Genomic DNA, 27,755 nt, shown 5'->3' with positions numbered 1-27,755 from the left:
CTGGGGATGTGCCTCAATGGTAAAGTATTGCCTGGTGTGCATGGAGCACTGGGTTTGATCCCAGTGCACTAAAATAAAAGTAATTACCAGAAATACTTTTTTCAAGAAGTGAATTTTGTATGTAAAGTAGATGAATTTAGTAGCAGTATTTTGCAGTAGATGCTATTACATGTTAATAAGCTTCTTGAAATAGAAAAAATTTTGCAAATACTATGGGTTTTCTACTCAAAGTGGCTTAACAAATATTAACCTAGACCTCCAGAAATGAACTCAGTCTTCAGGGGTTAAATCGTTGTCTTCTGAACTCAAATTTTTCCAGCAAAAGTAACATGTATATGATTGTATATAAAATCCTATAAGATAAATTCTGCCTTAAAATTTGAGTACTCTGGATCACTGAAACAACTATAAATTATTTTGAAAATAACTTAAAAGTTATAATTGGATATATACTATCTGCAAAGTATATGTATAATATATGCTTCAATTATTATAATGAAAAAAATTTAATACTACAGGAAAGATATAACGTTCCTTTATATATTCCTATCAATTTACACTAGGGCACTACAAAAGGTAGTATAAAAGTAATTGCATAATTTCTTCTCTTCTTTGTTTCTACTTGTACAACAACATCTGAATATCATGAACAAACCTGATGAAAAACAACATTATGCTTAGGAAAAATATTCCAAAGTGGACAAAATACTAAATAATAAAACACAATTTTCATGGGATTTCAGATGAATTAGTCCAAAACAAGCTTTTTGCTCTGTGGACTTGTGGTCTTCTCTGTAACAACAGGAAATCAGACCTCTTTCTGGGAAGATCATTTCCACCATGCAACACCTTCAAGCACCACTGGAAAAAAAAAGCAGAGCTAACAACTTGGTTTGTCTTTCTAGATTCCAGTACATAAACATCAACTCAATTTCCTCACAATAGTTTTGTGAGGTAGATCTGTAGATACATAGCAGGTGTCATCTTCATCTGCAAATGAAGAAACTGAGGCACTGAAAGGTCACATGATCTGCTAAAGTAAATTTTGAAATTACAAGTAATGTTAAATTATCACTGTTTCTGGCCTACTACTCTCAGACTACACATCACAATAAAAGGTATAGGTGTCCTCAAATGAGCAGCCTATATGACCTTCAATCAAGAGTAATTATCCATTGATAATTATTTTAAAGGGGGTCAAATTTCCAAGATTATAAAAACACAAAGATAAAAAAATCAGATAATTACAATGATGCACTATTCCTTTCAGTACCTGCATAGAACTGTTTTTAAAACATTACATGATAACACTCATTAAAGAGAGAAGTCAAAATTTTAAATTTATGATTCAGGGTAAGATTAGCTTCAAGAAATAGCACATTATTAGGATGACTATATAATTTATCTTCAAGTGGACATACCTGAGAGTAAAAGTAATAATTTTTACAAGGATAATATATGTTAAACTGAGACTTGACCTGGTCATCCAATGTAGCATGGAATTTGTAAGAGTTACAAATATTTCAGTGCCACAAAAATTTCTCTGCCAAGCATGTTGCACTCAGTCAGGTTCACTTTGCAATAAACAATGATGCTTTAGAATATAATACCTAACTCTGGCTTAAACAAAAGGATTAAAACAGCAATTTAAAATAATAAATGTTTAACCAACAAGTTATTATTTTTTTCTATTTCCATTCTAATTCAGTTTTCTATTTTCTATAGACCACAATTTAAGTGCTAGCAATAACAGTAAATGGATTCATTTTTAAATTCATTTCTTAAGGGATTCACCTTTGAATAACCAGATTATTCTTTTCAAAAAGTGTAAACAGGCACCTTTAAATATTAGAGAATTTTGTGGAACTCTTTGGCTATTAAAAAAAATAAAACTATTCACCATTAATGCTTAGGATTTCTCCTTCAATGGAATAATCATCATTGAAATCAATATGCTAAATGTTAAAGGTAAAAATTTCTCTCTGAAATGAAATTCTTTTACAAAGGAATTACCAAAAGCATAAAAAATTCCATTTACTACAAGAACTGAAAGAATACTACATTACCTGATTAGAGAACACATGCTAAAGACACTAATACTATTAGTTGAATTATAATTTTAGTTATACATGCAAAAACTCCCATTAAAATTTACACACAGCCTTGAAAAAGAGCTTTTTACATTCAGTTATGTCTGATAAGCAAGTCTTATCTTAAGACATAGGTTTTGAGAATATGGTTATTATTTGAGGTCTCCATTCATTTATATTTCTTTGGGAAATACAGGTTGAACATACTTTTTATAAAAAGCAAAAATATAAATCACAATAATAAAAGTGTATAATATTATTTAGTACGACTTATGGCTTTCTTGGGCCTTTAAAATAACTCTCCTGAAAAAAGTTAATTGGAACAAACTGGACAACATGTTCTCAACATACACTAATCTCTATCATGAATTAAATCCTTCTACTATAACCATACTTCTAAGGCAGACTCTTAGGGAATGGTGTAATATATCCTAACAGAAAAGATGATACTCTAATTCAGTGAACAATAAACTAATATTGATTACAATAAGATGTAATTAATTCTCAGTGCTTTTTTTGTTGTTCTGACATTTCACTGAGAGTACAGAGGAAATTCTGGGGCACAGAGATGTTCATAAAGACTGAACTTAGGTTTTGACCTTCATTAGTCATTTCATTTTTCCAGAATTTAGACATCATCAAATATTATGCTGGAAGACATTGAGAGATATCGTCCACCAGGTTGATACCTGAAAGATGAACATAAAGAAATGAGTTGAAGCATCAAAAATAATAAAAACAGAGAAAATAATCAGAATGCTTTAAAAGGAAGTGACTAAATAATTGGTAAGCACTATAAAATCTATTCAGTAACTGAAAGCAGGAACTTACCTTCCAAGGATATTATCCAAAAGGACTTAATTATAAATCAACCAGCAACTGTCTTAGAGCTGTATAATACATACATGTAGATACATGTATGATAGAGTGAAGGATATAAAAAAAAATGGGGGAGGGATGTAAGACACATCCAGGAAATTAATCAATTTAATAACCACTCTCGATTTTTGAATATAAATAGAATATTCTAGGTTTTTGCTATTTATAAACAATAATATAGTAAATATCTTTATGCATGTGGCATTTTGCTTTTATTATTTTCTCACAGAATACTTGCTAATAGAACAGCTTCTGCAGTAAAAGTACTAGAGTTTGAATGCCTGATGATATTTATAAGCTGTGTGACACTAGGCAAGTTACTACTATGCCTCTCTGGATTGAAATATAATTGGATTTGAAACCAAATATAAAATGTTGTTAAAGTGCTTAGAATTGTGTCTGACATCAGCACATAATCTTGCAGATGTGGCTAAATATAATATACTTAATATATAAAATTGTCAGAAACAGACATATAATGTTGCTATAATCCTTTGCTACATATTTCAAATTTTCTTATTTATAGTACCACTTGTATACTCGTATTATATGAAGACACCAATTTCCATTATCACTATTGAATACTCTAACGTTTAATACATAACAGCATTACAAGTTATAAAAATGTTTCAAAGGTTACCAATATGTTTTTTATTACTAGTAAATATATATTTCATGTGTATGTGTGTGTGTGTGTTGCTTGGTATCAAAAACAGGACCTCACGCATATTAGGCAAATGCCCTACTCCAGCCCAATTTATGTTTATTTATTACTTGTTTTCAAGCTTGTCAAGTTAGTATGTTCCTAAAATTTCAGAGGAATGCTAGAGCCAAAAGGACTCAGCCAAAACTTACCTTCCTGATTCAGATTCAAGAGGATCATCAGTGAATGTTTCTGCATTAAAATCCAAAGGTTCTGCATCTTGGAGAAGTTCTATTCGGTCCCTTTCAGTTTTATTATTAGCTCTGGTATATTTGGAAGCTGCTCAAAAGAAGAAAAAAATGTCTACTTTCCTATTATTTTTTAATTTGTGGGTCAGAATCTATAGACTCACAGAAAAAAAAAAAAAGATTATAAAGGAGCCGAATCTTGATTGTGAAAACAAATAACATGAGAAAAGATAAGTGACTTGGTTCTTTAAAAATCAGATTAAAACTGCAAATAGTATAATAGAATATAATAAGGAAAATTTCTCTAGCCTTGTAGCTACACCAAGATGAGAGGCAGATCAGAATTACTATTTAACTATGGTATTGTTAATAGTGAAATTATTCATTATCAAATCAAGTTTCAGTTGGTTTCATAGTGAATCTCATTTTTTGGCTAGGAATTTACAGCATAATAACTCAAGCTTCTGAAGAAAGGCCTTAGTCTTTTTCCCATGAGGTAAGAACATAAGTGATACTGGCCAGCAAAAATAAAATTTGAGTTCCATATTTAATTTGAAATTTTCTAGTAACTGCATGAAAAAGTAAAAATATAAAGGTGAAATGAACTTTACTGTATTTAATTTAATCCAATATATTCACAATGTTACCAACATGGGTTGCTAGCCACATTGCAAGTGCTCAATGGTCACATGTGGCTAATGGTTATCATACTAATCAGTATAGATCTATACAACTAATTTTTCCTTTTCTACATAGATGAGGTTTTTTTTTTTTTTTTTTTTTTTTAAGCATGAAGCATTGTTGTGTATCTTTATTATTTATTTGCAGTAGTAGGGATCAAACCCAGGGCTTCTTACATGCCAGGCAGTCTACTATGGAGCCTCATTCCCAGTTCACAGATGGGGATTTCTACATAAGCAACTTAAATTCTCACCATGTTGTTGTAAATAATCCAAATAGATCCCAAACAACTTCTAATATGGTTCATTTTAAAAACTTAAGACACACTATCCACACCTTACATTTTTGTCATCTCAGACTCAGCCCTAAATACAAGCCTTTATTATGTTTCTCATTCATTCAGCAAATAGTGGTTAAATACCATATTCCAGGTTCTCTCTAATTCATGTAAGGTTTTGTGCCTCCTCCTCTTTTATTTTTTAATTAATTAGTTAATTAATTTATTTACTTTTACAGACTGTATCCTTCTCCTCTCTTAACCATTCTCCCATACTCCCAGATCTTTCCATTCTATAAACTTCTACTTGGTGATAAGAGTTCAAAATTTCTTTACAGATTCCTCCATTTCCTAGCTTTAACCAAAACTTTAGCCCCCTTCTTCTTAATCCTACCCTATATATCATTTAAATAAACCCTTTTCTTTTCATTTCCAGGATCCCTGCCTTATTTTAGGCCCTCATAGTTTCTTGATTGCATTACTATAACAGACTCTAAAAAGATTTTTATGATTTTCTTTTCTGAAAATCATGGCATCAAATTCATCCTTATCAAGCTTCTTCCCAGATTAAAATCTTACCTTTGGGATAAAATCTAAACTTTTGAGATTGACAGTGTCTGTTCCCCCAACTATCTCTGTGGCTTCCTTTCTTATCAGCCACCTTATGCTTAGGCTGTAGTCACAGAGAAAAACATGCATACTTCTAAAGGTTCTTTCAAGTCCTGCACTCATTCTGATTAAAAAACCCTCTACCTAGATAAATACCATTCATTCCTCAATGTTCAGAAAAATGCTTACAGAAATATTTTTATATTACACAACCCTTTTCCCAAGACAGAACTCTCTTTGCATTCCCCTAGGTGGGTTCCTTCAGCACCAGGTGTGCACCCTTCTGTAATAATTCTCATGACAAATCTACAATATTGCAAAGTCTGTCTTTAAAACATTGCTAACATTCCCATTTGCCTTTTATATAGTTTCCATCTATCTGGAGAAATTCCCACCCCATTTTGTTCATTCATTGTCCAATATTTCCAATAGATATTTTAATGTACAAATTCATTGTACAGTCTGATTATTCCAACATTTGAGCTGCTTCTATATCTATCTAGTATGTTGACTAATAAGATGGCTCATATTTTCTTACTTCCTTATATATCTCATAATTTTGGTTAAGTGTCAGACATTTTGTATAAAAGAAAGTAGAAATTAAGATTAAATAATTGTTATGTGCTCAGAATGAGTTGTTTTAGTGTTGTAGGATTGAATCCGTTTAGTCTGTAGTTAATCTGGGTTTGGACTTTGTTGTTGCTTTAGTTCCCTTAAATCTCCACAGACTTCACATTTCTCCCACAATGGACTGCCATTGCCTCATGTCTGGGAGGGCCTCAAGTTGTCTGATGATTTCTCCTAGTGTTCCTTTTCCACCTTCACATTCCAGCAGTGCCTATGCCCCAGAAAGGGTCTCTCCCCATAACTGTACTCTTCCTCCCACAGTAGCCTACTGTTGCATAAAACTTCTTGTTGGGTGGGAGAAGGTGTTCAGCTTTCCTGCTCAGTCCTCAGTCTTAGGTAGATCTCTGCACACTGAGGCCTCAATGGTAGGGCTCCTTCAGCAACATCATGTCTCTCCCAGTGACAGACTGCCTTCTACACAGGACAGGGTCCTAGACAAAAAAGATTTCTTTGCACCTTCCCAGGGGCAAATGGTTTCTGCCTCATGTCAGTACAGTGTCAGTGCTATGGGAAAGTTTCTTAACACATACAAGTGGCTGATGGCTTCTGCCTGGTATCAATTCTTTGGAAAATTATAAGCACCCTGAGGATAAGAAATTTATTTTCTTTGTATCAGTGTATATATGGAAAGTACCTGAATACAAGAGTCAGCCAATAAACAACTATAAAACTATCAGAATGCCCACATCTACAAACAGAAAAGTAAAGGAAAAAAATCAAGGTAAATAATAGAAACAAGTACCTGTCTAACACCTTGAATAAATGCTTATATATTTAGGTTAGTATATTTACAGTATTCATTTGATGTCCCAGTTTCTCCTTCCCCTACCAAAATGCATATTTGAGTTTACCCTTCCTTGTATATACTAAAGAATGTGAGAAAGGAAAGTCACTGCAGATACATGTTTATAATTCTACAGAGATATTTCTGGAAGGGCATCCTAACTATCAGTCTCTATGCAAGTAAGCATAAGAAAAATATTTTTAAGCAAACTAGAAAATAAACTACTTACACCAATTGGTATTGATATCTGAGAAATTTGACTCTTTTGGGTCAGGATGAACATTTCTGTTTCTAGTGGAATCTTCTCTATTGTGTCCATAACGTTCTTTCCATTCCTAGAAAAGAAACATAAATAAATATATAACAAAAGAACAGAGAATAATTCATCAATATCAAGATTCTACATGCAGGGTAACATAATTATTTTCTCTCAGAAATTCATTACTAATAGTATAATTGTCATAGAGCCTTTAAAAATCAGAGACCAAGTGCTAGTGTTTGCCTAGCATGCACAATACCCTGAGTTCAATCCTCAGTACCTTAAAAAAAAAATAATCATAGGTCAATGTTTTTATCTTTACATGATTTTCTAAAACTCACCCTCTATAAACTTAAATCTTTTTTGTTCAGAGACACAAAGGTTTATTTAGGAAAACAGAGACACATTCAAGAGAAAATGTATGCCATAAAGACACTTTTGCTAGCTATGATTATGTTAAATTATTATTCTAACTAAAATTTGAAACAGTATTTCAGTAAGCTTATTGACCATGGAAAAACGATGAAATTAATGTGATTAAGACACTAAAAATTTTTTCACTCAAATTCACTACAAATGCTAGAGACCTGAAGTCATTTTTGATAGCACAATTAAAGTTGCATAAGTAGACTATGATTCACATAGAATTATCTTTAATGTAGTAAAATCACATTAACTGAGATTCTATTAATTAAATTCTTAGATTGAAACAGCTATTTAAGGTCACCTAATGCTATGCAAGATGTTTTTTAGCTCTCCAACTAGATAATGTCATTTTCTATGTATGAGCAGTTTATTATAATTTTGGTAAATTGTAGAAGTCAGAAATTCTCATACAGAGGTGAAATCTATCTCCGGTAGCTTTTACTCTTTGGTTCTAGTTATGCCTGCTAAAACAAAGAACGAGTATCCCCTTCACATGACATACGCTAAAATATACAAAGTCAACTAACAAGATTCTTGTTAGTCTTCATTTTACCAGTATAAACACAATCAATTATTAAAAATTTATGGGAACTATGAATAGATTTTTTCAGTTTTTGTGTTTTCATTTCTGGAGATTAGTTTGCCTCAACAAATATTAAAAAAAATAAGATGAAAATAAATGCCCTATTACAAAAATGAACAATTTTAAAATAATCAAAACCACTTCAGTAGGAAGACTACATCAATTTACTCATTCATTCAATAAATATTTACTGACTACATACCGTAAATGAGAAATTGCTTGATGTTGAATAAGAAGTAAATTATTACTAATGACATTTTAGAACAAGTGTAAAAGGACACCTAGCATGTGTATGTGAAAGTATTAAAATTCTCCTCCTCTGACAGTGCATCCTATGCCATACTCCCACTGCTCTTCTGTCTTCAGTTATTCAAAATCAGTAAGATTCTTACCATATTTTACATTAATCAATAGATTATAGCAATGCAGTAAATACTGTACTTACTCTTCTTCGATTTTCACCTTCTTCTTGCCTTTGCCTTTTTCTCTTTTCTGGAGACAGAAAAGGGGCCTCAGATTTGGTATGATATGGTTTAATAAGACATATAGTAAAATGAAGTAAAAATACCAAGCTATGACCAATATTTCTTTTAAATAACTACAAAGTCAAATGAAATAAGTCATTTTCAGAAAGGACCTGAGAGGTAATCTAAGCACACAGGGAACATTTTCTCTATATTTTTTGAAGATGGCCACATAGTCTCTATCTAAATAACTTAAGTGAAGAAAAAAATTCTTCCTCATGATGACCTGAAATTTGCTTCTCTATAACTTTTATTCCTACTTAGCCCTATATTCTAAACTAAGTTCATACTTCTGTATTTTCTGCAGAAGTCTTTTTCCCTTGTTACTCTTTTCAGGTTATATGTTCACTCTTTTGGGTCCCCATCTCCCCTAGAATATGCTTTACAGACAAATAATTCTGGTTATCCTTTTTAACATTTTCCAATTTATTAGTCTTACTTATAAAAATCTTACTCAGAACTGGACATGATATGCCAGATGAATTCTAATTAATGCAGAGAACATTATATCATCTTTGAAAGCAGGTGAAGGTTATGCTAGCTAGTTTTGGAGTATGTCTAAGAACCAGTATTCTAAAGCCAATGCTTTTCCTGCCATCCCATCATCATCTGAACATCAATAAATTTAACACATTCAATTTTGTGATTAAATTCTAATAGAGTGCTATATATTCTAACACTACTAACATTCCCACATTAATAATCATTACATTCTAAAAAAATAGTCTTGGTTTGAATGATTCCCCTATAGTTATCAAGCTATATGATTCTTTAACTAAATAAATTTTATACTTGCATAGACCTTGGAAAATGTTTCAAGGCAAATATGAAAACAAATACGACAATACAAGAGTGTTATGTAGTTGCAGACATACTTTAAACTGCAGAACTTACTAAACGATTATTTTTCCTAAGAAAGCTGTGTGTGTAGGTTTTTAGCTAAAAAATTATGTCAACATCTATTCTGAAAAGAGATTTAAAATTATTTACAAATTATACAAACATCAATTTTGTACTTTGAATCTTAGTACTTAGTATTTTCCCTTCATTTACTTTAAAAGATTAATCTTACCTCGTCTGATTAATTCTTTTCCTTCATCAACTAAATCTGATGTCATATCATTATCTCCCATGAACTGCTGGAAACCAAGCAGATTCAAACAACGGGTTCCCAAACTAATAAAAATAGATTTCCAAAAAGACAAACATTATTTCACGTTATAAATATTTATACAAATTGTTAGCACTGCCACCCCCAAAGAAGCCTACACTTCATTATTAGTTACCATGGCAAGTACATAGTGTTATAGTTGTCATTCATCAAGAAACACTTGTTTACCTTTCTAAGAAACTGCGTCCAGTACTTCACTTGCTAGGGTGTATACTATACCCAGATTTCTTATGGAAATAAACCAGGTGAGGCCCTCAGCATAGCTTCAGAAAACAAGTAGATCAGGATGCTAAATAATGAATATCATACAAGAACAACTTATGCTTTTATTATTTTCAAATAACAGTTTTACAACTGAAATGCACACATAAAAGTCACATTTTAAAATGTAGAGTATTTTGGTTTAGAAAGTTTTAAATATGCAAATTAATTTTAATGTTCTACTTTTCTTCCTGAGAACTAGTCAGTTCTATTTAAATATTTTTTATTATATGATGTAAAGTAATCACTATGCCTTATCTGTGGCCTATTGCGTCAGATTTTATTTGCCATTTACTTTAAATCTGATCACTATGCAGAAGAGTACTCTGAAAGCACAGTATACAAAGAAGGAAGAAATAGATGGAGAGGAAGAATTAATATTATTAAGACCCCACTATGCATGAGATAATTTACAGATGCTCTTATTTAATCCTTATTATAATCCTAAGAAATAAATATCACTTAACAGAAAAGAAACAGGTCCACAGAGGTAAACAGTTTGCTAAGTCATTTAATAAATTGCAGAGCTGGGACTTAAATCCAAGACAAAAATTTTAAAAGTGCTTGTTTTTATTATATTTAGTTCTTAGACTTCTTTACTGATGTATTTTTAATTTCAGAAAACTGAATACATACATAGAGAGAAAAGCAAAAAGAGGAATAAAGGCGCAAGGAAGAGAGCTATGTGTGTGAAGAAGGGAAAACAGGCAGTTAAAGTGAAGATCTACCATTTTCATTGAATGTGTAAATATCTAGCTAATTCAGAAAATGTTTTTTTTTTTTTTAATATAAAGAATATTTTATACAAATTACCATTTAGTGAAACTGGGCTTTCAGGTAGATAATCATGTTAATTCTATGTGACTTTAAATATTCCCTTAAACCTCTTCATGTTCTTGTGGGAATGCTATAAACCAGGATGAGAAGCATGGAACTAGATCAGTTTCTGGAAAGGTCCTTGTCTAAAGTGCCAGGAAACAACCTAACCCTGTCTGGGCAGATAAGTCTGAACGTTAGCTATGAGTCTGGCCGTCTGCTCCCAGTGTAGGAATGAAACTGTGGCAGCACTGCAATGAAATGGACCTGTAGAGTCAATCTATAACTGAAGTGTCAGTAAGATATTACTTCATATATTTCTATAACAGAATATTTAGTTTATGAAATAATTTAAAAATTGAGGGATATGACCTCTTTTTAAAAAATATACATATTTTTAGATGTGGAGAGACACAATACCTTTATTTTATTTATTTATTTTCATGTGGTGCTGAGGATGGAACCCAGTGCCTCCCACATGCTGGGCAAGCACTTTACCCCTGAGCTACAACTCCAGCCCCTGACCTCTTTTACTTACAGATAAAAAGACACTCAAGGTTCATCCTAACTCCAGAAAAACACTCTGAATAATTATTTTTAAGTTTAACAATTTTTCTTTTAGACATAAAGATTCCTTTTAAGATTTTATAGTAGACAAAGTACTATTCTACCCCATTATTTCTTGACCCATATAATCATCTCATCTCAAAATGCTAATGCTTCCAAAATAACTAATAAAATGAAAATACATCATTTATGTATCACAAGTACTTAATGTTCCACTGACAGTTTTATAAGTTTTTAAAATGAATAAGTATATCATTACAACTAAGTTTTAGATGTATAAAGTATGATTTGTCTCTTCTTTTAATAATTAATTTTCATATTATAAACTTGTTTTTGTCCTTTCTACCTTAAGGGAAAAACTCGAAATATCAGATTTGCTGTCAGTTGTTATTAACAATATAATTTAAACTATAATATTTTGTGGGGCATGGTGGCACATGCCTGCAATCCTGGCAACTCAGGAGGCTAAAGCGAAGGATCCTAAGTTTAAAGTCAGACTCAGCAACATAGTGAAGCCCTAAGCAACTAAGTGAGACCCGGTCTCATAAAAAATTAAAAAAGGGATGTGGCTCAGTGATAAAGTACTCCTGTGTTCAATCTCCAGTACTGCAAAAATAATGAACTATAATCTTTTAGCTATTTTGCCTATGAGAAGATAAAATATAAATACCTTTTAAAATTCAACAAAGAATTTATTTTAAACAATATTTATTTACTCATTAGCTATTAGTATGTATTTACAATAACTATGCAATGACATTGGAAGATTTAAGTGAAAAACAGGTAGACAAAATTCGTTTTCATTAGAAAGGCAAACTGATTAACATTAATAAAACAATTTTGAGGGCAGACAGAATACAGGGTGAGGATACCTGACACATGAAAGTAGAGAAGACAGGATGTGAGAAGTCATGCACACCTGTCCATTAACTCCTTTTGAATTCTGAACAAGATTCCACCATTCTCTATAATCTACAAAACAAAACTAGGAAAGAATTTCTCCCTAACCTATATGTACTTCCTGACTATAATTGTTCTTTATCTGACACTTTGTGCTAACCATGGTCTGAAGCATTTAGAAATCCAGCAATAATTATCTTGAAAATCCTAAATTATGTTATTAAAAAGAAACTGGGTATGAAAGGGTTTTGTGAGTCACACTGGTCTTCAGTGTCAAAGACCAGAATTTAGGAGTCAATATTCTGTAATTAACCATACCATTGTGTAGCCTGAAAAACTGTAGTAGAAGAACCCTTTTCTTTAAAATATCTTCAGAGGGGAAATCAGACCTGATCACTCAAGCAGTCCCCTCAAACTATCCCAGCTCCCTCAAAGTCATGAGAAAGCAAACACCAACTAAAATCCAACCAATATATATTTTTTAAAGTGTTAAAAAGAAAAGATACCCCAATATGACTAGGAGTATGAGAAAAGTAATGTTAAGCTTCTTACCTAAAATAAGTAGCAATGCACAGAATTACCACCAACATAGGATAATATATATAGAATCCATCTGCAATAAAGGATAAAACTTTCATGGAACCCATAATCTGAAGAGCAAGAAAAAAGTAAGTTAAATCAGCATAGTTCTATATTTTTCATTTCTTTTCATCATTAGAAAATTTGCCTACAATCAGTCATATTAACAAAATAAATTTATCAAAAAACAGAAGCAAAACAATAAGCAGTCTAATTTTTTAAAAATTTTGCTTTCTTAATTCAAGTTTTCTCTTAAGTTTTTAATAGGTTTATTAAGGTTAATATTTTATAGGTCAGCTCTTTAGACAACCTATAAGGACCAAAAAACATTTTTTATAATAAAAATCAAAATCACTTTGATTCAGTCATCATTAGTAATTACATACACAGTGTTAAGAAAAAGGTTTATTTTGCTGTTTTTTAATGCTAATAGGGATTAAACCATGGGTAGGGGGTTTATCACTGGGCTACATTCCCTGCCCTTTTTTATTCTGAGACAGGGTCTCACTAGAACTTGCTATCCTCCTGCATCTCTCTCTCAAGTAATTGGGATTACAAATGTGTTTCACCACACTGAACAGGAGAAATTTTTAGTTACAAAAAAAAAAAGAGTCCAAAAATTCTGTACATTTCTGCCAGCATTAAAATAAATCTTATAATAATGACCTCTCATATAGATAATGAATTCTATTTTCTGACCATACTTACAGATGTATAAGCAGTTGGTTGAGTATTCTTGTGAGAGATGGATGAATCCATATGGGTCAGACCCAAGAAATTAAGACATAAAGGAGGAGTCAAGCGGCAAAATAACCTGCAGTAAATATTTTTTAAAACTAGTAAATATAAAAAATAGTGTAGCAAATATATTTTATATTACAATAAAAGTATTAAAACATTTCAGATCATTGTAGCTATAGTATTCATCTATTTGCATCATATACATTTTGAATTTTTAACATGAACATCCCTGAGTCACTTGGGAGACATTCTGAAAAATAATGTTAATCACATCCCCCTTAAAACTACCAATATCTACATGGCAAAACTACATCCTGGGGCTGCCCATCACGGGAGTGTTTGCCACTGCTTCATCCCATATTTTGTAGAAGGCCTTAGTATGCACTTCCTTCAACTCTACTATATGTGCAAACAACATGGCAAGGACAATAATATCATCAAGGTGAATGGTACTCTGCACATAAAAGATCTGAATTTGTATCAAAATGCTCATTCTGACATGTACGCTGAGTATAAAGAGTTGTTCAGTTTTGTCCAGATTTTTTAAAAAGTACCCTACAAAACTTCATTGGTAGAGAACTGAGTGTGGGAAGAAATTAGTGAGAATATAAAGAGGAATATGAGGAAGTTCTTTTTGTGGTGAGATAACAGTTCTAGATCTTGATTGTGATGGTACCTGCAGGAATTTACACACAAAAATGAAGCACTGAAAATGGTGATAACTAAATATGGTCTATAGAGTAGTTAACAGTAATGTTCCAAAGTAAATTTCTTGGTTTTGATATTATACAAAAGCTATATAACATTTCACTATTAGAAGTTCAGTATATATAGGACTCTATTAGTACATTTGCAACTTCAAGGACCTAATTATTTATCAAATAAACAAGAGTCTTAAAGATACTTCAAGTACCAATTCCTCTGTGAACATTTCTGAGACCCACCCTTAGAAATACCTCATATGACTGATTTGACAATAAATGATAGATTGTACCATCCAGCCCAAGCTAGAACTACTTCTCTAAACTCTAAATTCCTCAGGAAAAATTATTCCTGTTGGTTTTTTGTCCCCTTCAGTTGAGTTTAGGCCACTGACTCTGTGAACATTCTCTAAGTATAAATTAATGTTTATAAACTCTCAATTCTTTCTATTACTTATTTATCTATATCCTGAATCTCTAATTGAAAATTCAACCTCACCATATCTTTCCTCTCCTTTGAAATCTAGGATATGTAACATTGTTTTATATATGAGCTGTTCCCTGAAAAGATCATGTGGCAAAGCAGGAATGTCTAGAGGTGAAGTAAGATTATGAGAGCTGAAACCTAATAAATGGATTAATCCACTTGGTGGTTTAATAAAATAATCTGAATGAATTACTGAGTGGTAACTGTGAACAGGTGGGGTATGTCTGGAGGAAGTAAGTCACATGCCCCTAGGGATTATATTTTTCAGTGGCTCCTGTCTCTGTCTCTCTGTCTCTCTGTCTCTGTCTCTGTCTCTGTCTCTGTCTCTCTCTCTCTCTCTCTCTCTCTCTCTCTCTGCTTCCCAGCTGCCACAAACAGAATAGTTTTCTTCCTCCATGCACTTATGCCATTGATATTCTGCCTCACTTCCAGCCCAGAGAAATGGAGTCCACTGATCATCAACAGAGATGACTGAGACTTCTGAAACTAAGAACCCAAAATAAACTTTTCCTCCTCTAAGTTGTTCTTCTCACAAATCTTGGTCACAGCAATGACAAGCTGACTAACACACTTAATTTAACCTTAAACCTCAAGCAGGATTTAGCTGGGAATCAGCAAACATTAGTCAATATTTAAACCTCATCAAATGTCTCACAGAAATATATCAAACATTCATAAAAAAATAATAAAAGAGAGATCCATGGTAATACATGCAATGCAGATATTTCTCTTATTTCTAAACTAAATCCAACTTACATGCCACTGAAAAGAAGACTGTAAGCATCAGTCTGGTGATGTGAAGCCAAGTAATAATAGTTAAATACACGAATCCTAAATACAGTAGAATAAACACAGATACTTAGGAAGAAGATGGACAGAAAACAAGCAATCTGCAAAAAAACAAAAACAGAACAGTTTAAGACTAATGGACTTTATTACTTTATAAACTATCATAAGCATTACCCTTCATTTTGAGCTAAAACTTATTTATGTCCTAAAATTAAGTTATAATAAGGTAGTTTTTAAAAATCACCTAAGAAAATTAAATTATAAAAAAATCTACATTTCAACCAGTTCAACATCCTAGACCCATAAATTTCAAATCTACCTCCTGAAGTGAGCCTGTTTTCCCATTCCCTTGGCAACTCTTCACATGAAGATTGTAAATTATGTAGCTTCATTGGCATAAAGTGGATCAAAGTATTCTCATAAAACAATTTTTCACTAGCTCTCCTCAAATACAGTTCTTAGTTTTTATACTCTGGGTAAATTGATGAAGTTCATTTTTGGAAGTGTGAATAATAACACTGTGAGAAACTTCACTGCTTTCATTATTACTAGAAGAAATGTATGAGAAAAGATACAACAGTTAAGGATTATACTATTAACAGACATGTTTTATGACAGATACGAAATAAACTGACCTCAATATAAATATAATTGTAAGTTTTTTCTGCCAGTTGTATGAAGACTGCAAAGAGGGATAAGACAGGAGTTGTGCTAAAGAATGTGCACTCTGACCACACAACAATCACAGAGAAGATGGATAAAACCACAGCAAGTATCCTGTAAAACCATGGTCGCAAAAGACATTCCCAGTACCATTCTGGAAAATTGAAGAAAAATACAATTAGGAAAACAAAAGGAGTAAAAGAGTATTGACAACATTTCAAAATATCTCCCAATAAGATACTTAATTATAGAAAGAAAAATAGCAATTTTACACAGTAGAGGAACCATGTAGACATCACCCTGACCAAATGATCACCAGTAGTGGGATAAAGTGACATCCCCTGTGCTTCTTGCTATCATGCACTAAGAAGAACATGTTATCTTTGCTATGTATTCCTGCCCAAAATGCATAACCTGTGTCTAGTGAGACATGTCAAACTCAAATTCAGGGACACTGAATAAACAGCTGGCCTATACTTTCCACAAACATCTAAATTATAAAACACAAAGACTAAGAAAATATTCAAGATTAAAGGAGAGTTTATGGTAAGAGACATGTTTCCACCCATTTTTCCTGATACTCTGTAGAGCACTAAAAAGAAAGTGGATTTTGAAATTTTTAATTATAAAAGATGGAAATTTATTTTTTACTAAAAAAGCTTTCATCCTTGGGTATTTCTAATTTTCTCTAGTCTTTATACACAAGACTAGAATGTAACTAACCAAAGAGGATTTTTTAGGGGATATGTTATCAGTATGTCAATATTACTCAAGCTGGTGGTATAAAATTGCTTAAAATTATAATTAGTTTAATTATGTCATATATAATATGCTTCATGTATCGCATATATTTTTGCAATACATTTTAGAATTTTAATTATTTTTGAAATAACAGTGGAAACTAATGGATATGACAAATTTTTACAAGTAAAATAGTTACCCCATATTACCACATAGTATAAACTAAATAATACAAGTATAATTTATCTTTGCACTGAGAAAATAAATACTTTTTCCTATAAAAAATTATTACTAAACTTTAAAATTTATATGAAATTCCATACCAACTGTAGGATTATAAAAATACTGGATAAATCGATTTTCTGGCTCTGGTGATTGAAAGGTGTGAACAAACTGATGAGTTGCGCTAGTTTCATTTTTTGCTACATCTTCTAGATAAAATGCCTGTTCCAAGAGAATCTGCCATTGCACTTGAGTTCGACGGTGCCTCTGAACGGAATAAATCACCTAAAAAGATAAGGAGGTACACGTGTTAGTCTGATACAACAGTGTGTCAACCTACTGCTAGTGAACATTTTTTATTTTTTTATTTTTATTTTATTTTATTTTGGTCATTACATGAAAGTGCTAGTGGCATTCACTGTATGGGGTCAAGGATTGTCTTTTTAAATTTTTTTTTATTTGTAGATGGACACAATACTTTTATTTTTATATGGTGCTGAGAATTGAACCCAGTGCCCCACACGTGCAAGGCAAGCACTCTACCTCTGAGCTACAACCCCAGGCCTGAATTTTTATTTTTTTTAATGATATGACAGTTCCATAGAACATAATAGTTCTAATCCCCATTCTTCAATTGCCCAGAGTCCCACTGTCCAGAAGCACAAAGTTAAAACACCTCAAAAAACAATGATAAGGATAGTATTGAAAGAAGTTTTAGATATGAACTCAATCAAAATTTATCTTTTGTGGGCAATAATTATAAATCTAATTGATTTATAATTGTAAATCTAACTGAATGTAAAAGAGTTATAATTAATTATTAAAGTTACCTGTTTATGCAATTTTACCAGACTTTTTTCACTTGGGTAGGTATTACGCTTTTCATCAAAATCTTCATAATCATCCATGTTCCTACCCATTTTTTCCTGATACTCTGTAGGGCACTAAAAAGAAAACAGATTTTGAAAATCTTAAGTATAAAAGATGAACATTTTTTTTTTATTAAAAAATCTTTCATTCTTGGGCATTTCTAATTTTCTCAGAGACATTTTCTTCCTTTATTGGCATCTCTGAATAAATTTTCACTTGCTCACCTCTTTTTGAAAATGTTTTTAAAAATGTAATCAGCTTCCTACTTCTATTAACATTAAGCTTTATCTCAGACATACTAGCTGGAGAATGGTAGAGGTAAGGGAACTTACATACATGAAGAAAATAGTATTTGAGAGGAGTAAAATAATGAAAAATTCAAGACAAATCCAAAGTGATGAATTTTTGAAAGACCCAGTACAGAGAAACACATGTAGGATTTGGGGTATCTCCATACTACCAGTCACTTATTACCTTTATGAATTTTGGCAAGTTAGTTAATCTCCCTGAATAGGACTCAAAAATTAACAAATACAAGAAAAATGGTTAGAAAATTTAAGCCCATGACTAAATAGCCAAAGTAACACTAGCTAACAAGCAGTACAATAGGAGAAAACAGTGGTTCTCAGGTTTCATAAAAGACAACTGGGGAACTGCAAAGAACTGTTTGGAAGTATATGACTATATGTGATTCAACATCACTTCATCAAAACCTTAATTGTATGGTTTCTTATTAAATACCCATTATTATATACTTCACAATGTCATTTATTTCATGATTTATGAAATAAATTATAAAATGTAAAATTGTAAAATACATTACTCAATATTAACTCGTATTCATGTTTTAGTGGAAAATATCATCAATAATTAACATTAAACTTGTAATAACAAGAGGAAAATCTATGTACAAATTACTACTCGTTTATGGTTAATAATTTCATGAAAATGTACTGGGAAAACCTGAGCCATAGGCATTTCTTATACTTTTCTGAAGCTTTTGTTATTATATAAAATATTAATTTATATATTATGTAATTATATATTTCAAAAGGAAATAAGGCAATATTATTTAATTACCTTTTTAAGTATTGTATCAACACATTTTCTCAATGGGTGGTTATACTTGATGCTTTCATTCACTTTACGAACCTCCTAAAAAAGAGCAAGAGAAACATTTCCATTTCTAGAGGTGAGACATTTCAAATGAGGATACACTAAATATTTTCTATAATCTTACAAGTTTAATTTCAACTCAAATTATTTAGCATTATACAAAGTTTTTTTCACTGAATAAGAGTTCTTAAAAAGACATGCAAGGTTGGGGAGATAGCTCAGTTGGTAGAGTGCTTGCCTTGCAAGCACAAGGCCCTGGGTTCCATCCCTAGTACCACCAAAAAAAAAAAAAAAAAAAAAAAAAAAAAAAGACATGCAAAAATACAAGATAATTTTATTGTATCTATACATTCACACTTTTTATTAGTTTCTACATACATTCCTTTATCATTTGCTTAATTGATATACAAAGATGATTATTATTAAAAAGTTCACAAAGGATATGACAAATTCTGATCCTAAATAACAGACTATATTACTCCACCCTGTTCATCAAGATCAATTATTTCATTATCTAAAATACAGTGAAGAAACAAAGGAAAAGACTACACAGTCACACAGTGCCTGCTACTTTCCAACAGGAGACTACATGTCACTATGCCCAGGCAGAGACAGAAAAAATGAGAGTACAGAAGAAATACAATTGATCTATAAATGTCTAAAAGGATATTCAAGCTTACTACAAACAAATATGAATTTTAAAAAAGAGCTTTTGTGCAGAGTTAAAAAGCTTGACATCATGTAATGACGTAAGAGTGTATGGAAATAGGCCCTCTTGCACACCGTAAAAAGTGATATAATCTATTTGGAGGGTTACTTAGCACCATCCATCAAAATTTAATATATGCATACTCTAGGAATAATCTGTACCAACAGACACTGCTCCTGTCAAGGAGCTTAGCTTAATGAAGAAAACAGACATTAATCAAATGGAAATGATTTGGAAACTGCTATAAAAGAAAAAAATATAAAATGCTCTAAGGGGGTATAATCTCTTGTAGGAGGCTTTCTGATACCCTGATAATTTAAAATAAAATACAGGTTCCAGTTTTAGCTTGGAGGTAGAGCTCTTGGCTAGCATGCACACGGTCATGGGTTTGACCCACAGCACCACAAATAAATAAAGTAAAATAAAATAAAGTTGCATATGATTTCAATGTGGCTAGTGAGACCTAACTAGCCCAGCCTTAAATTCATTTAAAATTAGATAAAACAAAATAAGTAAAAGTTATTTAACTAATAGGAGGGGCAAGACTATTCCAGATAGAGGAAAAAGGAAGAAAATATAAAGGTTCCCAGGAAGAAGTGAACAAGTTATTGTAGACAGAAAAATACCAGCATGTGACTACAGAGAAGAGGAAAGGAAAGGTCTGACTAGCACTTCACTAGGTTGAAGAAGAAAATGTGTTCCTAGATGGCATCAGTAACAGTTTATTTTGAGGCTAATGTGTGAGGCCCAAATGCAAGAATGACAAGAACAAACTTGAGTATTTAAAATGTACCCCTGAAGCATTATTACATTAGAATTGTCCATTATTAAGCTGCCTTAAAGTTTGTAGTCAGCACAATTTTATCCTGCTTTGAAAATGAACTATACAATCTGACTATATACTATATATAAAATATTTTTCCTTTAAATTATTTAGCCATATTAAACCAAAACAAGTATTGAAACAGTTTTTAACACTGGCTACATCAGTTATGAATTTAAGTTTCCTTAAAAAAAAGTTTACAAGTTTTGTAAGTATGGGAATTATTTGAAATATTAGTCTGTTTCCTTCATATAAAATAACCTAACTTTAAGCTCTTTCATTAATGTACCAAATCAATTATTTTGTAAGCAGGACAGACAGCATCCATGAAGGCAGGCCAATAAGCAGTTTTCAGTGGAAATTAGCTGTTTCTTCCTCTCCAAAATTCTCTAGAAAAATAACAGAATCAAGAAGTAACTTTTTAAGATGTCTAGCAATACCTTTTGAATGGTTTGATATGGCTTTTAAGTTTTATTAATGCCTCAATAAAAGTAATAGATGCATACATGCATTTCAGAGAGATACATATTTTAAATACACTAAAGTGGTTTTGAGAAAACTGCATTTGGGGATTATATGGCTAAGAATCTTTTCCCTGCTTGTAAAGTATCATTGGTTCCTTATTACAAAATACATTCTGAACTTTGCACTTGGCATTCAAGGTCCAACTATGGCTTTATCTTTCCGACATAAACTCTATGTTCACTTTAATTTGATTTGAAACAATTTGATATTCAACAGGAATGTTGGTAGCTATCAAAATTCTAGCCAACATTCAAGGCCCAGGTCACACCAGGTCATACTGTATCTCCTCTGATCACTATTCAAATAAGAAATCTCTCCATATTAGAGCATTTCCTTGGTATCATTCACATCACATTTACCATATACTATACCATATACTACTCTAGACAGTTAATATCCTAGCAGACAGTTCTATACAGCACTTCATATGGCAGAAAGACAGTAAGTACTTGCATATGGACAAAGAAATGTACACCTGAGAAACCATGCTTTTTTATGGGGTAGAGGGAAGTGGGCTTCTGCTAGCTATATATGTGACAGCTGCTATTATAATCCATTAAGAAAAGAGTTGTTTCTTATTTACATGGAAAATTTTCTCTTATCTAAAATTTTTAAAAACCCCCACACTTTAAATCTATGAATACTAATATAGCATTGAAGGAACCAATGTTGTTTCTTCATTTCCCCCATCTTATTCCTAAGTAAAGTGCTCCTACCTAATAACATCTATTTCATTCAGTATCTTATCAAATATAAATTTTCAAGTATTTCATATTTTCTCCAGTTTCAAATTTTCAGGTATATCAAAATATAAAAACATAAAATGTTTTAACAAATGATTACATGTAAATTATCTTCTTTGAAAAATGTAATAACATTCATCACAGACTTGAGGAAATGTATTAGAATACTATTTAAATATTCATCCCCACATTTTGAATCAATGTTTTTTGCTACAGTTCTTACATTTTATATAGAATAAATGCTGAAAAGTCAACATAAAATTTTCCAATCACAATTCACATTCATGTGTTTACTTATTAATTCACTTAAGAAATGATTGCTGAGGGTCTAAGAGTCTAGGGAATAGGAAAAGTGCTGTGGGTTGAATTGCACCTTCTAATAAGTCATATGTTAAAGCCCTAATCCCCAGGACCTCAGTAAGTGGTCTTGTTAGAAATAGGATTGTTGCAAATATAACGAGCTAAGTTAAGACAAAGCTATACTGGAGTGTGGTGGGCCCTTATCCCACAAAACTGGTATCTATAAAAAGGGGGTCTTGGACACAGAGACACACAAAGAGAACACCATGTAAAGATGAATGCAGAGATCTAAAATCCAAGGAATACCAAAGACTGCAAGCAAGTCAGAAACTAGAAGACAGGTGTGACACAGATTTTCCTGACAGCCTTTAGAGAAACCCAACTTGCCAAAGTGTTGAGCTTAACTTTTAGCCTCTAGAATTCTGAGACAATAAATTTCTGTTGTTTAAGACACCAGTTTATGTTACTTTTGTGATTGCAGCCCTAAGATGCTAATACAGAAGGCTTCCCTGAAGAATTCTCATTTATGTTAAGATCTGAAATTGAAGCAGGAATTAGCTAAAGAGAGTCAAGAATATTTCAAGAGTTTGGGAACAGCATGCTTAAAGACAGAAAAGAGAGGTAATGACTGTAATGATTAAGAGATAGGAGTCATCCAACCAAGTCAAATCCAGTCCATAACTTGTTCTAATATTGGAAGACATGCATGTTCTTTCATTGATGTACTGTCTACGGCTGCTTTCATGCTACAATGACAGAGTAGTTAAAACAGGAGACCATACGGCACACACTGCCTAAAATATTTACCATCTAGCCCTTCACAGAAAAAATGTGCTAGTCTCTATTAGAGCATAAGTTAAAGAATTTAGCTTGGATTTTAGAATTTCTAGTTCTACCGCTTACTAGCTGTGTGATATATAGGAAAGTTACTTAACCTTTCTGAGCATCATTTTCCTAATATAGGGATTAAAAATAATCTCTGTTACAAAGCTAATATTTGAATTAAATACAGTTGACCCTTGAAACTGCTCAGATCCACTTGTATGATTTTTTTCTTTCTGGACATTTGTAACAACTGAAAAAAAACCCCTACAGATGAATCACATAGCCTAGAAATATTGAAAAATTATTTTTTAAAGTTAGTCTGTTATGAATGCATTAAATGTACATAGATACAGGCTATTATCATTTGATACCATAAAATATATACAAATTTATTCTAAAAAGTTAAAATTCATCCAAATGTATGCATACATTTCATACCTAGCACCATTTGCACTCATGAGAAATGTTAACGAATGTAAAGATACAGTATTAAGTCATAATTGCTTAAAATTAACTGTAGTACATACAACTGTAATGCATTTCATAGCCACCTCTTGTTGCTATTGAGATGAGCTTGAGTGTTGTGCATATCCACTTAAAACCCTGTGACCCAGTTCAGTTCCTCTCTTCAGTAAATTGTACATTTCAGTAAAAAATGTTCTTTCACTGGTTCTAGCATATTTTTCACCATATATGTTACATATAACATACAATGTTGTGTTAATCAACTACTTATGTGATCAGTAAAGCTTCAGGTCAATAGCAGGTTATTAGTAGTTAAGGTTTTTGGCACCAGGGATTGAACCCAGAGGTGCTTAACCACTGAGCCACATCCACAGCCCTTTTTATATTTTACTTAGAGACAGTGTCTCACTTAATTACTTAAGGCCTCACTAAGTTACTGAGGTTGGCTTTGAACTTGTGATCCTCCTGCCTCAGTTGCCCCAGATGCTGGAATTACAGGCATGCACCACCATGCCCAGCAGTTGTTAAATTTTTGAGGAGTCAAAAGTTATGTGGATTTTCAACTACACAGGGGTCAATGCCCTTAAACTCTGTCATTGTTCAAGGGTTAATTATATATTAATATATGTCAAGGACTTAGAAAAACTTAGGCAAACAGTAAGTCTATAACTGTTTTCTTGAGATGGTATTGATGTGGAGTTTTACTGGCAGTATATTCATATATGAACCCAGGAAAGTTATGTCTGATTCATTCTACTGTCTTTCCTGTTTGTTATTATTATCATTATGAAGTTTAAGGAATCAAAGTTAAGTGTTATCTAAAGAATTGTTTACTATTTCATTATTAGCAAGTCTGAGTAACCAAAGTGACCAGAATAAGGAAGATGGAGGCTTGGGATAAAGCTGGAGAGCTAAACATAGGCCAAATTAATTTTTTTTTTTGTAGGCCACATTAGAACTTTAGGAGTTTATGCTAACTCCTTTTATGAATGAAGGACTTTCTGCATGAAATTTTAAGTTGGCAACCAACGTCACCAAAGTGGCATATTTTCTTCTGGGAGAAAAAAATGCAAGAGGTCTACAACAACCTCTTTTAAAATTCATGTAACCAAGTTGTTACTTAATATAGCAAATTTTTTATAATTTGTTGTATATTTTTGTGTACATTCCTAAAAGTAATAACTTTCAAATTATGCTTTCAACAACTTGGTGAAGTTGGTTCAAGTAATTTGCATTTTACAAGTGAATAAAATGAAGTGCCCTATTAGATTATAGACAGGAAACAAAACTTGCTGATACAAACTCTCATGCAAATCATTCTGTTTCCCAGATGGTGGGATTGCCTTTGGTTAAACTTTTTAGGAACAAATGTCCTCTGATCACTATTTTCATTTCTGCTATTTTAGAGTAACTATATAATTTATTGTCTAATCTGGGAAACTTTTGAGAGTAAAAAAGAGTATCACTGAAAGTGCCCCAAGACAACAGGAAGACCCCTATACTACTGAATATAACTTCCCAGGTCTTTGTCAGAAGGAGCCACCTCTAAAGACTGCTTGTTCTAGCACGTGTGAGGCCCTAGGTTTGATATCCAGCACTGTGCAATAAATGAAAAAGAAGTGATTCTAGTTGAGACATCATCAAATTTGCATTTTGAAGCTCATCCATGTGCTACCAATAACCAAAAATTTGGTAACAAAGAAGAGAAACATACTACTTGGGAAAAGTTGCCTTTGTAAGATTTAAACATGCTTACCTCCATAACATCTTCCAAATTCTCTTCTGCATCTGCTTTCTCTGTCATCAGTTTGGCTGCCTTGAAATAAGTTTTCATAAGTAGATAACCCCTTTTTGCTCCATTCCAGTATGACCGAGGAATTTCCACCAAACCATACCCCAACAACAACACAAGAAGAAACAGACCCCAGGTATTGGCAGCAGCAATTCCAATTGTCTGAAGTTGGTTCCTAAGAAAGAGAATAATAAAGCTATAATAAATACAATTTCCTACAAAATATAAAGTAAAAGTAACTAGTATTAAATGTTTTTTTCAGAAAACTATAATAAAAGGTAGAATTTTATGTGTGTGTGTGTACCTTCAAATCCTCTTATATTTTTCAGTCACAGCAGATAAGTGTATTTTTATGGAAAGATAAAGTATGGCTATAAAAATGAACTTTAACATAGGAAACAATGTTTCTATTACAGTCAAAATTAGAACCCAGGATAATTTGTGGCAAAAAAAAATGTACATATTTTTCACAAAGAAAACATACTTTACAACAGGTACTTTCTTATTCAATATTACCCAAGAGAAGGTTGAAAAATTTTCAAATTAACTGTCAAAGCTGACCTACACATACCTTAGGAATGTAACAGTGAGACTTATCACTACTACTCTACTCTTCAATTTTCAGACCTGACTTTTCGTATACATTACAGTTTATAAGAACAAAACAGAATTCAATTTTATTTAAATATCTAAACCTAAAATGATATCAAGGATAAATACATTCTTAAACTACAATGAAAACAAAAGGTAAAAATATTTACAAGTTCTGGTGAAAAAGAAAACCAGATATGTGTTCATTTATAAAATTTGAAATTCTATCTAAAAATAATGTTATTAGCTGGGCACAGTGGTGCATGTCTGTAATCCCAGAGACTTGGGAGACTGAAGCACATGGATCACAAGTTCAAGGCCAGGTTGGAAAATTAGTGAGACCCTAAGCAACTTAGTGAGACCCTATCTGAAAATGAAAAATAAAAAAAAGTTCAGGGGATATAACTCACTTAGTGGCAAAGCACCCAGTATTCAATCCACAGTACCAAAAAATAAAAATAATATTATTACTTTTAATATATAGCTAGTAGTCAAAGCATTAATCTATCACCTACGAGTTACATTTAAAGATGCTATTCTATATTTTCTTTCTTAGTAATATAGATTTTTCAAATGTTCTTTTGGGGGAATTAATAAAACAATACTTTTGTATATTTCTTGAGAAATGATCCTCACCTGCACATGAGATAGAAATTGATTTTTAAAAGTGCAAACATACACAGAAACAATGTTAAGAAGACTACTTTTCTTACCATTCTAAATGTAAACGAGGGTTTACAGCTACATAAATTAAAAATGCTCCAAAAATCAGCAAATAGGTGCCATAATAGATTGCATTCTCAATCAGTGCAGTTTTTATTTTTCCAGTGATAGAAAATCCTCCAGATCTTGCATATGACTGCATAAAGGGTAAGAGAATCCTAGATGGATGGAAAAAAGATGATTAAAAAATGAAACAATTATATATCTGTATAATCTCAAAATGCAAGAAATATATAAATCTCAACTTTAATGTATAATTCTCTTCAATAATAAATACAATTATGTGTAATCACATGTTAATATTGAATAAACATTATTAGATGACTGGATTTTTTATATTAAACCTGACAAAAACCAAAGGGCCTAAGGGAAGAAAGAGCAAGATACCTTCTTAGGAGCAAAGGAGACTGACCAGCAGAAAGTGCAAAAATGTAAATGACTTCAGATGAGTCTAAAAACAGACCTTTAAAGCCTTTATGCAGAGTTTGGACAACACCCAAAGAATGGAAAACATTTTAACAGTAAAGAGGTATGAATAAATTTTAATTTTCTAAGACTTCAGCAAGGACAATGCAATGAGAAGGATCAAAACCAAAACTAATAAGGAGTAGATAAGAAGCAGAAGAGGAAAGGACTGGTTGTCAACCTATGATTCTAAAGTACCTAGAAGATATTCAAGGGAGACTTCAAGAGCAGGAAGTAGTTGGCTATCCAACTTTAGGGTTCAGAAGAGAGTACTCAGAAATGTCAACTTTTAAGGAAGAAGTAGAGAAAAAGGAGGAGGAGAAGGAGAAATCAAAGGAGACTGACATAGAACAATAGAGTGGCAAGGAAGAAATTCAAGAAGCAGATGGAACAGAAACCTGAGAAGGAAGTATTTGAAAGTGGAAACAGAAAACAATAGAATCAGATGCTGCCAAGAGGTCAAGCAAACTAATGACCTCTATATGTAAGTGGAGGTGTGGGTGTAAAAAAATAGGGTACTATGGGTTGAGGAATAAATAA

General features: G+C 32.1%; 1 protein-coding gene across 5 annotated transcripts in view; it reads right to left on the bottom strand.

Annotated features, from left to right (window-relative positions):
- Positions 1 to 519: 519 nt before the first annotated feature.
- Positions 520 to 27,755, bottom strand: part of LMBRD2 (LMBR1 domain containing 2) — a gene marked incomplete at its 3' end in the record, with an annotated part of 41,732 nt that continues 14,496 nt past the window's right edge. For 2 of the 5 annotated variants that reach the window (XM_079145742.1, XM_079145743.1), the window contains exons 5-18: positions 26,741 to 26,908; positions 25,401 to 25,611; positions 19,219 to 19,293; positions 18,099 to 18,212; positions 17,370 to 17,553; positions 16,278 to 16,459; positions 15,610 to 15,743; positions 13,633 to 13,738; positions 12,898 to 12,995; positions 9,703 to 9,806; positions 8,552 to 8,598; positions 7,068 to 7,173; positions 3,825 to 3,951; positions 520 to 2,779 (exon numbers count right to left, since the gene is read on the bottom strand). In XM_079145742.1, the coding sequence (XP_079001868.1) occupies positions 2,719 to 2,779; positions 3,825 to 3,951; positions 7,068 to 7,173; positions 8,552 to 8,598; positions 9,703 to 9,806; positions 12,898 to 12,995; positions 13,633 to 13,738; positions 15,610 to 15,743; positions 16,278 to 16,459; positions 17,370 to 17,553; positions 18,099 to 18,212; positions 19,219 to 19,293; positions 25,401 to 25,611; positions 26,741 to 26,908 (1,717 nt within the window). The other 3 variants (XM_079145746.1, XM_079145744.1, XM_079145745.1) reach the window with 3 other exon arrangements.

Source organism: Sciurus vulgaris (assembly GCF_902686455.1).
Source record: "Sciurus vulgaris genome assembly, chromosome: 6".
In the NCBI taxonomy this organism is placed as follows: Eukaryota; Metazoa; Chordata; class Mammalia; order Rodentia; family Sciuridae; genus Sciurus; species Sciurus vulgaris.
This window is presented reverse-complemented; position numbering and strand designations above follow the sequence as displayed.